This window comes from Chiloscyllium punctatum, chromosome 7 (assembly GCF_047496795.1).
Source record: "Chiloscyllium punctatum isolate Juve2018m chromosome 7, sChiPun1.3, whole genome shotgun sequence".
Lineage (NCBI taxonomy): Eukaryota > Metazoa > Chordata > Chondrichthyes > Orectolobiformes > Hemiscylliidae > Chiloscyllium > Chiloscyllium punctatum.
Window position 1 is genome coordinate 124,451,170 of NC_092745.1, and position 12,355 is coordinate 124,463,524.

At 43.8% G+C, this 12,355-nt stretch overlaps 1 protein-coding gene across 1 annotated transcript in view; it reads right to left on the minus strand.

Moving 5' to 3' along the window:
- The window catches only part of adgrl4 (adhesion G protein-coupled receptor L4), a 160,967-nt gene that overhangs the window by 38,375 nt on the left and 110,237 nt on the right, over positions 1-12,355 (minus strand). Inside the window, exon 12 of the mRNA XM_072574788.1 lies at positions 10,338-10,404. Within this exon, the coding sequence (XP_072430889.1) occupies positions 10,338-10,404 (67 nt within the window). The remainder of the gene's footprint in view (positions 1-10,337; positions 10,405-12,355) is intronic.

Sequence of the window (12,355 nt, forward strand, 5' to 3'; positions counted from 1 at the left end):
AGACAGGAAAAGGAGGAAGCCCCGTCAGCCTTTTTACAGAAATTAAAAGAAGCCACTTGAAAATATTCGGGAATGAATCCCGATGATCCGGTAAGCACAGGGACTTTTAAAGGTCCAATTTGTGACTAAATCATGGCCAGACATACCAAAGAAATTACAGAAATTAGAAGGCTGGAGTGAAAAACAGATAGAAGATATGAGGCACAGAAAGTGTGTGAAAAGGGAAGAGGAGAAACAAAAACAAAAAGCTAAAATAATGGTTGCAGCGGTTGAAGAAATTACGACGAGAAAGTTAGAATCAGAGAACAGAGGAGGACAAGAGAGACAGAGAGCAGATGGTAGGGGAAGGAAGCAACTGGCAGGATGTTATTACTGAGGAAAAACAGGACATTTTAAAAGACAATGTCCAAGGTTAGGACGACAAAGAGAAGCGGTATCATTGATGATTTTTGATGAAGATTAGGGGAGTCAGGAGTTCCCCCCTCCTGAGACCCACCGGGAACCCTTGATAAATTTAAAGATGGGACCTGAAGGAGAGTAAACAGTGTTTTTAGTGGATACGAGAGCAGCACGATCATCCCTCAGCTTTAGACCTAGCGGTGTTAAATTAACTAACAAAGGTCTCAAGGTTTCTGGAGTAAAAGGCAAAAGAATTCTTAAATCAGAATGCAGGACAATGGCTCACAGACTCTAGGATCTTGAAATATGAGACAATCTTAATAGAACAGGATGACCTTGTGTTAGTCACAGACAGTTGCTTGAATCCAACTGCATTTCTGTGGTGGAGAGAGGGGGGTGGCCCCTGGCAACCCAGAACATGACTGCCTTGATATTACTGAATATCAGACTAAAGTGTGAATGAACTTAAGAGACGTACCGTTGCATGCGGGAGCTCGGTTGTTTATCGACAGGTTCTCCCGGATGATTGAGGATAAAAATGAATATACTGTAGTAGACAGGATAGAGGGAAGCATTATCCAGGCTGAAAGACTGTCTAACGGCTGGTCAGAGTTCAATAAGTTTTTAACGAACTATATTGTGGCACTTGGCTCTTCTTTGTCTATTCTTAGGAATAAAGGCCTGTTGGTACAGACACCGCCACTCGAGTTTGCAGCACATCGAATACAACCGGGTGATTGGGTCCTGATCAAGACCTGGAAAGATACCAAACTGCACCCGAGCTGGGAGGGACCATTCCTAACCCTCCTAACTAGTGAAACAGCTATTCGGTCTGCTGAGAAAGGGTGGAGTCATCACTCTTGCGTTAAAGGTCCTGAAAACACCCCAAAGACGGAGTGGCACACTCATCCTACAGACAACCCTCTGAAAGTTAAGAAAGAAAGAATGAACTGAGACAAAAGACTCTTTTAACGTTTTGCTGATATATATATATATATATATATATAGTTATTGATTGTAAGGGCTGTGTGGACTTACCTCTCCCTGACACCTAAAAGTTCAAGACAGGACAGTAGGCAGGGTTCAGAGATGGGTAGATACTGGTATAGTATTGTAATGTTAGTAGTACTAACTATTCAAGGAAGTGGGAAAAATCACTTCACTACGCTGTGCCAGAATTATGCTAAACAAGAGGGACTTGCCGACTGTTGGGTCTGAGCAGAGATCCCACACCATGGCGAATCTGGGATCCCCATCTCAGTAATACCGCTCACTAAAAAAGAAGTATACGATGTACAATAATTTGATGTGGGTTCAAATAATACAAAGTGGAGATCTGAAAGGAGCAAATATAACTTTGCGGGATGGTTCCCAAGGCCAGCCCTGAAAAATCAGGGCGCTATTGATAGTCTTAGAATTTCCGCACCGAAATGACCAGTGAATACCACCTGTTTCAGAATGATGCTGCACCTTTCCAACTAGGAAAATCATCTTGTGTCCACACCAGTCAAGCCACTGCCATGGCCACTCCCTGAATATTAAACGGAACATATTGGGTATGCGGTCTGAAGGCCTATCCATTTATTCCCGGGGAAAAATATGTTCGTGTGATCGAATGTGTCATGTTATGAAGTTGACGAAACACTTCCTCAAAACCAGAAAGGTTGGAGTGGCTGCTGTTACCTCGCTTATATAGTCCCTCACCTCCGAATAGAAAAGCATGAGCCCAACCTGAGAAAGGAGGGGGGGATAAGACGTAAGACCCGAGAGGTCTCAGAAGGAGACCGTCTACTGTGGACACTGCTCCCAAACTACAGCACTACAAGGGCAGCGGTGGAAATACAGAAACTGGCGGCTGCCCTTGAACATGTAATTAATGATACCGCTGGCGCAATGGGAGAAACTCAATCCCAAATATTGGCCATAACCACCGAAATGATTGCCACAAGGCTGACAGCTTTACAGAATCGAATGGCTTTAGACTACCTTTTGGCCAAAAAAGGGGGAACTGTGCTCTGATTGTTAAAGAATGTTGCACCTTCATCCCAGACACCTCTTCCATAGTGGGAGATAAGGCAGAAATAGGAAAGAAAAAGATAAGCAATATAAGAGAAATTGGAGATGAACTCCGAAAAGATGAAGGATGGGGATGGGGATGGGGATGGAGTAGCTGGAGATTGACCGGGTGGGAAAATGGTTTGTGAATTTAGGCACTTATGTGCTACTAATAATTGTAGGTTTACTGATAGGGTGTAATGTGTTAAAATGGATAATGACTAAGCTGGTAATGTCTTTGGGAGGAGAACAACCAATAATGGTATAAACTTAGAAGGACAGAAATGACTAGATTGTGAACCTCGACACCACAGGGTGAAAAGAGGGCAGAAAATAAGATTGCAAAAACAACAAATGGTTAAGAAAAGAAATGGGGGAATTGTTAGAAATGGGGTAAAGTGTTGTTTTTGCAGATATAGAAAAAACATGCAGAAAAGGGGTACAGCAAGAGAACTATTAACCCTGCAGGTATTTAGGGACTTTTCAGTGTATAACTGTGGTTAATTAAATACTAACTTTGGTGTGTAATTACTATAACAAAAAGTTCTTTTTGTAAAATTATGTTTTCAGCAAAAAGCTGAGGTAACCAAAATGCTTGAGCGATACAAAATGATACAAGTTAATGAAATGTCCGAGGATCGAATGTACCAGCAGAATTGGTACAAAATGTTAAACCAGATCTTGACAAAATAAATGTATGTGTCAGCATTTACAGAGAGGAAGGTTGCCAACCTGGGGAAGGGGGAAGTGATAAGGGTGGAGCGCAGCTGGCAGTGGTCTGGCACAGTAAGAGAGATTGGGTCATTCGGAGTCTGGAGAGATGACCTCACTCAGCTCAAAGGGTATAACTGTACACTAACCTGAGTTCTAATTTGCTCATTTGCTTATGCAATTGAAGCCCTTATTTGCAAGTTCGTAATAAATTGTCTTGTTTCCAGTTTTGGTGGTCTCGTCTAAATTTTATTCAATTTTGTTTCTAACATGAAGAAATTCAGTTCACGTGAAAATGATAAGACGTGTTCCAGAACCAGGGGTGACATCTGAGGAAATATTTAAGGGTAATGTCGTCAGTATGGTACTTAAGATTGAGATGAGAAACTTCTTCACTCAGAGAGTGGTGAGCCTGTGGAATTCTCTGCCAGACAAAGTGTTTGAGGCCATAACGTCGAATGTTTTTAAAAACAGATTATAGTTCTTAAGTCTAAAGGGATCAAAGGATATGGGGAGAAGATTCATTTAATTATTTAGTTGATAATCCTTTTAACTTCATTTCTTATTTTCGAACTTATACTATGAACCACTGTAAGGTAATCTAACACTTTCTTCTTTATTTCTCTTTTTTGCATCTGAGATTTATAGTTCACAAAGTGTGATGTTGGAAAAGCACAGCAGGTCAGGCAGCTTCCGAGGAGCAGGAGAGTTGATGTTTCGGCCATAAGCCCTTCATCAGGCTTAATGAAGGGTCCTGCCTGAAACATCAACTCTCCTGCTCCTCGGAAGCTGCCTGACCTGCTGGGCATTCCCAGCACCACACCTTATCAACTCTGACTCTCAAGCATCTGCAGTCCTCACTTTCCCCGTCTAAGATTTGCAACAAGGTACTTTGTACCTAAGATGGCATTGTGAGGGGTGTCATTGTAAACTTTTCACTGTACCCTTGTACTTGAGTATATGTGACAATAAACCTAGTTCTAATTCTAATGTATATCGTCACTTGTATCCAGATGCAGTGAAAAGTGGATAATGTTGCCATGTTCCGGCTCCATCTTGGATTACAGAATAAATTACTGAATAAATGGCATAAATGGTAAAATACTGAACAATTAATAATAAATAGGTAATACAGGTAAATAACCTTTTCTCTGAAATCCCGAAATCCGAAAAGCTCCAAAGTCTAACGACATTTTTGTGAAGCTTTTTTCTCATTAACAAAGTTGTTTGGCATGCAAACAGTTAACTCAAGTCCACGCCCAATCGATGCGTGTCACTCAGATGAGACATGTGGGGGCGTGGCCCAGCACGGTCAGGCCTCAATTTTGTTTCAGGGTGCATTTTACTCACATTAAGTCTATTCTTTGGAAAGATTTTTAAAAATTTCACCATCAAACTGCCACTTATTCTGAAATTCGAAAAATTCTGAATTCCGAAAACCAGCTGGTTCTGAGTATTTCGGATAAAGGATTGCACACCTGTATTAAAACCGAAACAGCATCAGAGCTTCACCTTTCCATCTCTGTAGACATCACCCTCTCTGCTCCTCCACTATCTGCCATTTGTCATTCCACCCTGGGGTCCGGGACTATGCCGTTACCAGCAACCAGCACTGTCCTTTTCTGCCGACGCTAACACTGTTCTTTTCACCGTCACTGGCACCGTCCTTTTCCCTGTCACTGGCACCGTCCTTTTCGCCGTCACTGGCACCATCCTTTTCATCATCACTGGAACAGTCCTTTTCACCGTCACTGGCACCGTCCTTTTCATCATTACTGGCACCACCCTTTTCACTGCCACTGGCACCATCCTTTTCGTCATCACTGGAACAGTCCTTTTCGCCGTCACTGGCACTGTCCTTTCCCCCGTCACTGGCACCGTCCTTTTCCCCATCACTGCCACTGTTGCTTCCATGTCAGATGCGCCTGAGCTGGGGATGGTTTCTTTGTGTAGTTCCCAGATCTCCTCTGACATTGGACATTGTCCGATGGGATCCTGGCGCCTCTTTTCTGATATCGTCACCCCAGATGAAACGGGGGAACGATATGATCATATTGAAGCAGGCTCGAAGGGCTGAATGGCCTGCACCAGTTCCTATTTTCTATGTTTCTATGTTATGATGTGATCCTGCCCCACTAGCTACCTGACAAAGGAGCAGTGCTCTGAAAGCTTGTTATTCCAAATAAATCTGTTGATATGTGACCTGATGTGGTGTGATTTTTAACTTTGTCTGCCCTAGTCCAACATCAGCACCTCCATATCATGATGTGATGCTTCCAAGACTCTGACAAAGGCCTCAAACTGAAGCAAGGTTATAATTTGATTCTCGGTTGTGGGATGGGGATCTCCCCTGCATAAATCTGATGAATGCTGGATGCTACCTGAAGCCTTAATACCCGTGGTTGTGATGTAGCTGGTGCATATTATTGGCATTCTGACTTGCTTTGGACTCAATGCAGTGAGTTCAAACTCTATTCTGAAGAGCTGAGGAAATCAGCTAGGCTGCCCATTCCCTGCAGCAGTGACACCACACTGCTGCAGGGAATTCTGTCTGTCAAGTGAGATGTTCTAGATTAGATTCTAGATTAGATTCCCTACAGTGTGGAAACAGGCCCTTCAGCCCAACAAGTCCACACCGACCCTCCGAACAGCAATCCACCCTGACCTATACCTCTACATTCACCCCTGACTAATGTACCTAACACTACGCGCTATTTAACATGTCCAATTCACCTGACCTGCACATCTTTGGACTGTGGGAGGAAACCGAAGCACCTGGAGGAAACCCACGCTGACACAGGGAGAATGTGCAAACTCCACATAGACAGTTGCCTGAAGCGGGAGTTGAACCCAGGTCCTTGGCGCTGTGAGGTAGCCGTGCTAAATAACGACACTGTTTGACAAGCCGTCAATTGAAGTTAGGATGTTATTTTGAAGATGAACATTGCAATTCACTGCTTGCACCTTTTCTTAGAACGTATATTGCATCTTCTTGATGGATTTAAGAAAAATCTCTGTTGCCTTCCCACAGTCACACACTGACCTATCAGACTCTGCCTTCCTGGTGAGTTCAGTTCAGTTGCTGGCTAATGCTGACCACCAGGATGTTAATCTTTGGGGGATTCAGTGATGGTGACATCATTGAATGTCAAGGGACAGTGGTTAGATCATCTCTTATTGAACATGGTCATTACCTGGCTTTTGTGTGGCATGCATGTTACTTGCCCTTGTCAGCTCAAGCCTGGATAACATCTAAATTTTGTTGCATTTGAGCATAGACTGCTTCAGTATTGGAGGACTCACGAATGCTGCTGAACATTGTGCAACCATTGGCGAACATCCCCACTTCTGACCTTATGATGGAGGGAAGGTCATTGATGAAGCAGCTAGGGAAGGTCATTGATGAAGGTGATAGGACACTACTCTGATGAATTCCTGCAGAGGTGTCCTGGAGCTGAGATGACTGATCTCCAACAACCACAGCCATTTTCCTATGTGCCAGGTATATCTCCAAATAGCAGAGAATATGCTCTCTGATATCTCTAATTTTGCTAGGGCTCTTTGATACCACACTGGGTTTAGTGTGGCCTTGATGTCAAGGGCTGTCAGTCTCACATCCCCTCTGGAATTCAGCTCTTTTGTCCATATTTGAGCCAAGGCTGTAATGCCATCAGGCGATGATTGGCATTGGCGGAACCCAAACTGGGCATCACTGAGCAGGTTATTGCTGAGCAGGTGCTGCTCGATAGCACTGTTGGTGACACCTTCCACCACTTTACTGATGATCGAGAGTAGACTGATGGGGCAGTAATTGGCCAAGTTGGATTTGTCCTGTTTTTTATGTACAATGTACACCTGGGCAATTTTCCACATTGTTGGGTAGGTGCCAATGCTGGAACCGGAATGGAACAGTTTGGCTCGGGGGAGCAGAAAGTTTTGGAGCATAAGCCTTTAGTACTATTGCCAGAATGTTGTGAGGGCCCATAGCCTTTGCAGTATCCAGTGTCTCCAACTGTGTCTTGATATCACGTGGAGTGAATCAATTTAGCTGAAGATCTGGTATCCGTGATGCTGGGGACGACTGGAGGAGGCTGAATTGGATCATCCATTTGCCACATAGGGATGAAGATCACTGTGAAAGTCTCAGCCTTATCTTTTACACTGATATGCTGGGCTCTTCCATCATTGAGGATGAGGATATCTGTGGAACCTCCTTCTCCAGTGTGTCGTTTAATTGTCCACTCCAATTCACAACTGGTTATGGTCAAACTGCAGAGTTTATCAATTGCTTGGGACTTCACTCAGTTCTGTCTATCACTACTGCTTACGCTGTTTGAATGCAAGTAGCCCTGTTTGCTAGCTTCTAAACTTGTCCATCCACATCAACACTCCAATCAAGGAAGCACATCATTGCCTCTCCTTCTTCAGAATGCTAGGAAAATGCAACATGTTGACAACGACTTTTATCAATTTTTATAGACGCACCATCGAAAGCATCCTGTCCAGATGCACCACAACTTGGTATGATACTGCTCTGCCCAAGACTGGAAGAAATTACAGATTTGTGAACACAGCCCAATCCATCATGAAAACCAGCCCTCCTCCAATTGACTTGGGAAAGCAGCCAACGTAATCAAAGATCCCACCCATCCCAGTTATACTCTCTTCCATCCTCTTCCATCGGGTAGAAGATACAAAAGTTTGAAAACAAAGCAACAGATTCAAGACAACTTCTTCACCACTATTACCAGACTTCTGAATGGATCTCTCATATATTAGAGTTAGTTTTTCTCTGTCGCTGTAACACTATATTCTGCATTCTGTTCTGTTACCCTGATGTACTTATGTAAGGTATGATTTGTCTGGATAGCACACAAAGCAATACTTTTCACTGTATCTCACATGTGATAAAAATCAAATCAAAGGGTAATTTCAATGTGGAGGCAGGACTTTGTCCCCACAAGGACTGTGTGGTGGTCACTCATACCATATTGTCATGGACAGATGCACCTGCAGCTGGCAGATTGGTAAGGATGGGGTTGAGTATGTTATTCCCTCTTTTTTGTTGCCCTTACCACTTGTCACAGACCCAGTCTAGCAGCTATGTCCTTTAGGACCCGACCAGCTCAATCAGTATTACTGCTGCTGAGTCATTCTTTGTAATGGACATTAAAACTCCCCACCCACAGTACATCCTGTGCCCCTGCCATCCTCAGTGCTTCCTGCAAATGTTGTCCAACTTGGAGCAATACTGATTCATTAGCCGGAGGAGTACGGTACGTGGGGATCAGCAGGAGACTTCCTTGCCCATGTTTAACCTGAAGCCATCAGAGTTCATGGAGTCTGGATTCAATGTTGAGGACTCCCAGGGCAACTCCCTCCCAACTGTATACCACTGTGTCACTGCCACCTTTGCCAGCTCTGTCCTGCCAATGGGACAGGACATATCCATATTACAGAACAAAAAGATCGCAGTCTGAGGAAATGTAGGACACATTTCAGCATGAGATAAGGAGGAAGGTCTTCTCTCAGTGGGGATTTGTGGAATTCTCTGCCACAGAGAGATATGGGAGCAAAGTCATTGTAAAGGTTTAAGCAAGAAACAGCTAGATTTCTAAAGCTTCTAGGCAACAAGGGATATGGGGAGAGACCATCAATGTGGAATTTAAACAGAAACAAAAGAGAACTAGCTGGAGAAACTCAGCAGGTCTGGCAGCATCTGCGGAGAAAAAGCAGAGTTAACATTTCAAGTCCAGTGACTCTTCTTCAGAATGAGAGGATCAGTCATGACCATGTTGAATAATGGAGTCAGCTTGATGGGTGTTTCTATGTCCGCATGTTTATTGTTAAGACTAAGATGAGGAGAACCTTCTTCGCTCAAAGGTTTGTGAATCTTTGCAAATCTCGATCACAAAGGATTGTGGGCGTACGTTGTTGACAATGTTTAAGGCCGAGAAAGACAGTTTTTGATGTCCGAGGGAAACAAAAGGTACGGGGACAGGCAGGAATATGGGTCCCAGAGGAATAGGCACAAAGATCAGGAATGGTGAAGAGGTTTTAATGGATTGTGTGCTTTTGCTTGAATTGCTTGTGCTTTCAAATATTTTCTTTGCTGATTTCCAACATTTATGCTTGGTTAGAAACATAGCAACTAGGTATAGGAGTAGACCATTCACTACTTTGAGCTTGTTCTGCCATTCAGCATCATCATGGTTGATCAGCCAACTCAGTTTCCTGTTCCTATTTCCCCCCTGTACCTTTTGATCCCTTTATCCCTAAGAACTGCACAGTGGCTCAGTGGTTAGCACCACTGCTTCTCAGTGCTAGGGTCCCAGGTTCGATTCCAGCCTTGGGCGACTGTCTGTGTCTGCACATTCTCCCCGTGTCTGCATGGGTTTGCTCCGGCTTCCTCCCACAGGTCCAAAGATGTGCAGGCTAGGTGAATTGGCCATGCTAAATTGCCCCTAGTGTTAGGTGCATTAGCCAGAGGGAAATGGGTCTGGGTGGGTTACTCTTCGGAGGGTCAATGTGGACTTGTTGGGCCAAAGGGCCTGTTTCCACACTGTAGGAAATCTAATCAAACTGATTCTTGAAAATGTTTTGGCCTCAAACTCTTTCCATGGTCAAGAATTTCACAGGTTCACATTCTCTGGATAAAGTATTCTTTCCTCATCTCAGTCCTATGTGGCCTACTCTACATCCTTAAACAATGACCCCGGATCTGGACTTCCTAGGTGATCAGGAACGTCCTTCCTGTGTTTACTCAGTCTAGTTCAGCTGGAATTTGATAGGTTCCACCTCCCCCACCTCATTCGTCCATACTCTGCTGAATGTAGCCCTCATTGATTCCACCTCTCTTCATACCTCAGTCCTGCCATCCCAAGAGTCAATAATCAATTGTTCAACAGATAAAAGCAAACAAAATGTTGTAGAATGACAGATTTTGGTGATTCCATTGTGATAGATTCGATGCCCTCACTTATAACACTGGCTTAGGATTCCATCTCCATGAGAATGAGATGCAACAAAAGTTTTTTTTTCATTTATTGATGAAGGTGAGAGATTGCAATCCTTTCACAGCAGACACGTGGTGGCTGTATGATGATGGTTGGAGAGGGAAAAAAAAAGAGTTGGTGAAACTTCAGGTTTTGCTTTTAGAAGGTCAAACTTACCAAAATGATTAAACATGCCGGGCCAATGAAACTCCATATAAAGTTGTTTTCTGTGCTGAGCCAGCAACTGTGGGAGAGAGAATGCAAAGATAATTGTGAGAAAGTAACTCCGTCTTCACAAAACCCAGCAGGTTTCTCCCCTCACCTCTTGTAGATAGTGGAGACCATTGACTTACTCCGTGTCAGTAAAGTGGGATGTGCAGCTCCAGATCTCCTCTCTGCACTGTCCAAGCCGTGTTACAATTGGTATAGCATGTATTTTCCTTTTTTTCCCACTATAAAATGAAATGGAAGTTGGACTAGGATATAGCGAGAGTTTTGCCACTTGACAATTACGTGCTGCAAATTTTTGAATTGTGGCAGACAGTTGGCACAGAAAGTCATTACTTTCTGAAGCAGTGAGAATTCAGGAGTGAGTGTTGCTGAGAGGCTTTTGAGTTAAGGAAGTTCTGCCTATCGATAGCCCTCAGGTTGGTTGAGTTCAGAGCATTGAAAGCTGTAAGTGTCGGGGCAGCAGAGAGAGAAAGATCCAGGGCCTGCAAACTAGAAGCAAAATTCTTTTTCATTCTCTCTCTGTCCATGTGGGGAAAAGGCAAAAAAACTGAGGAAGCTGAAAAAAAATTCTCACAAGACTCTGATCAATTATCGAATTGAAGAATAACCATCACCTTATAGACAACCGTGTCATCAGAACAAAAAATCAGAAAGACAGTAGGAGACAACTTAGTCACTTGAAATCTTGACTTTCCATCTTTATAATTCTGCTTACTTGTCTATTTTCTTTCTCCAGTCATAGTAGATACACAGGAATATTGCAACATACAAGTCCCACTCCAAGCCACTCACTGTTCTGACTAGGAAATAAATCACCGTTACTTTACTATCACTGAGTCAGAATCCTGGAATGCCCTGCCCAATGGAATTGAGGCTCTACATACATCAAATGGACTGCCGTGGAGGGGGTCGTTAGGGCCGACTGACTGCCCCTCTTCCGCAGTCATGTCAGAGCCCGGGGTGTCTCTGGAGAAGGAGCACGCAGTGTCCACCAACACCCTTGAGCTGTTCAGGGAGAGGTGGGCGCCGCAGGGAGTGGAGTGCATTATTTCCCCATCCAACTCTATTTAGATTTAATCCCTGCCCTCCCCTTCACTGTTTGATCACACAGCATTGCCCTTTGATGTGAAGGGCACTGCTTGTCACTGGCCACTCGGGTGTTTCCTTTCTTCCTGGTGGTGGAAATTGAATAAAATTTGCACAATAAATAAATAAATAATCAGGAGTGTCAGAGGAAATACTTTTTTTCACCCAGAGGGTGATGGGAATCTGTGACAATTCTAGCCTCGGGCGACTGTCTGAGTGGTGTTTGCACATTCTCCCTGTGTCTGAGTGGATTTCCTCCAGGTATTCCGGTTTCCTCCCACAGTCCAAAGATGTGCAGCTTAGGTGAATTGGCCGTGCTAAATTGCCCCACAATGTTCAGGGATGTGTAGGTTAGGTGCATTAATCAGATGTAAATGTAGGATAATAGGGTAGGGGAATGGGTCTGGGTGGGTTAGTCTTCAGTGGGTTGGTGTAGACTTGCTGACCCAAAGGGCCAGTTTCCACACTGTAGGGTTCATCATCAACGAAAGAATTTAATAGCGCAGATTTGTCTCAAGATTCTGAATTCAAATCCGACTCCAAAAGGTGGGCAGATGAAAAATGATTGACACTCCTATGTGGTACTGAGTGTGTGCTACACTGTCGAAGGCACTGTCTTTTGGACGAAATGATAAAGTGAGGTTCTGCCTGGTCTCCCAGATGGCTATGAAATGGCACAAGTAAGAGAGTCATCTCTGTGTCCTGGCCAATATTCATCCCTCGGTCAACATTTCCAGAATAGATTATCTGCTCATTATCGTATTCCTGTGTGCAAACAGATCACCACACTTTCTACATTATAGCAATGACTGCCATTCATAGAACATAGAGCATAGAAAAATACAGCGCAAAACAGGCCCTTCGGCTCTCGATGTTGC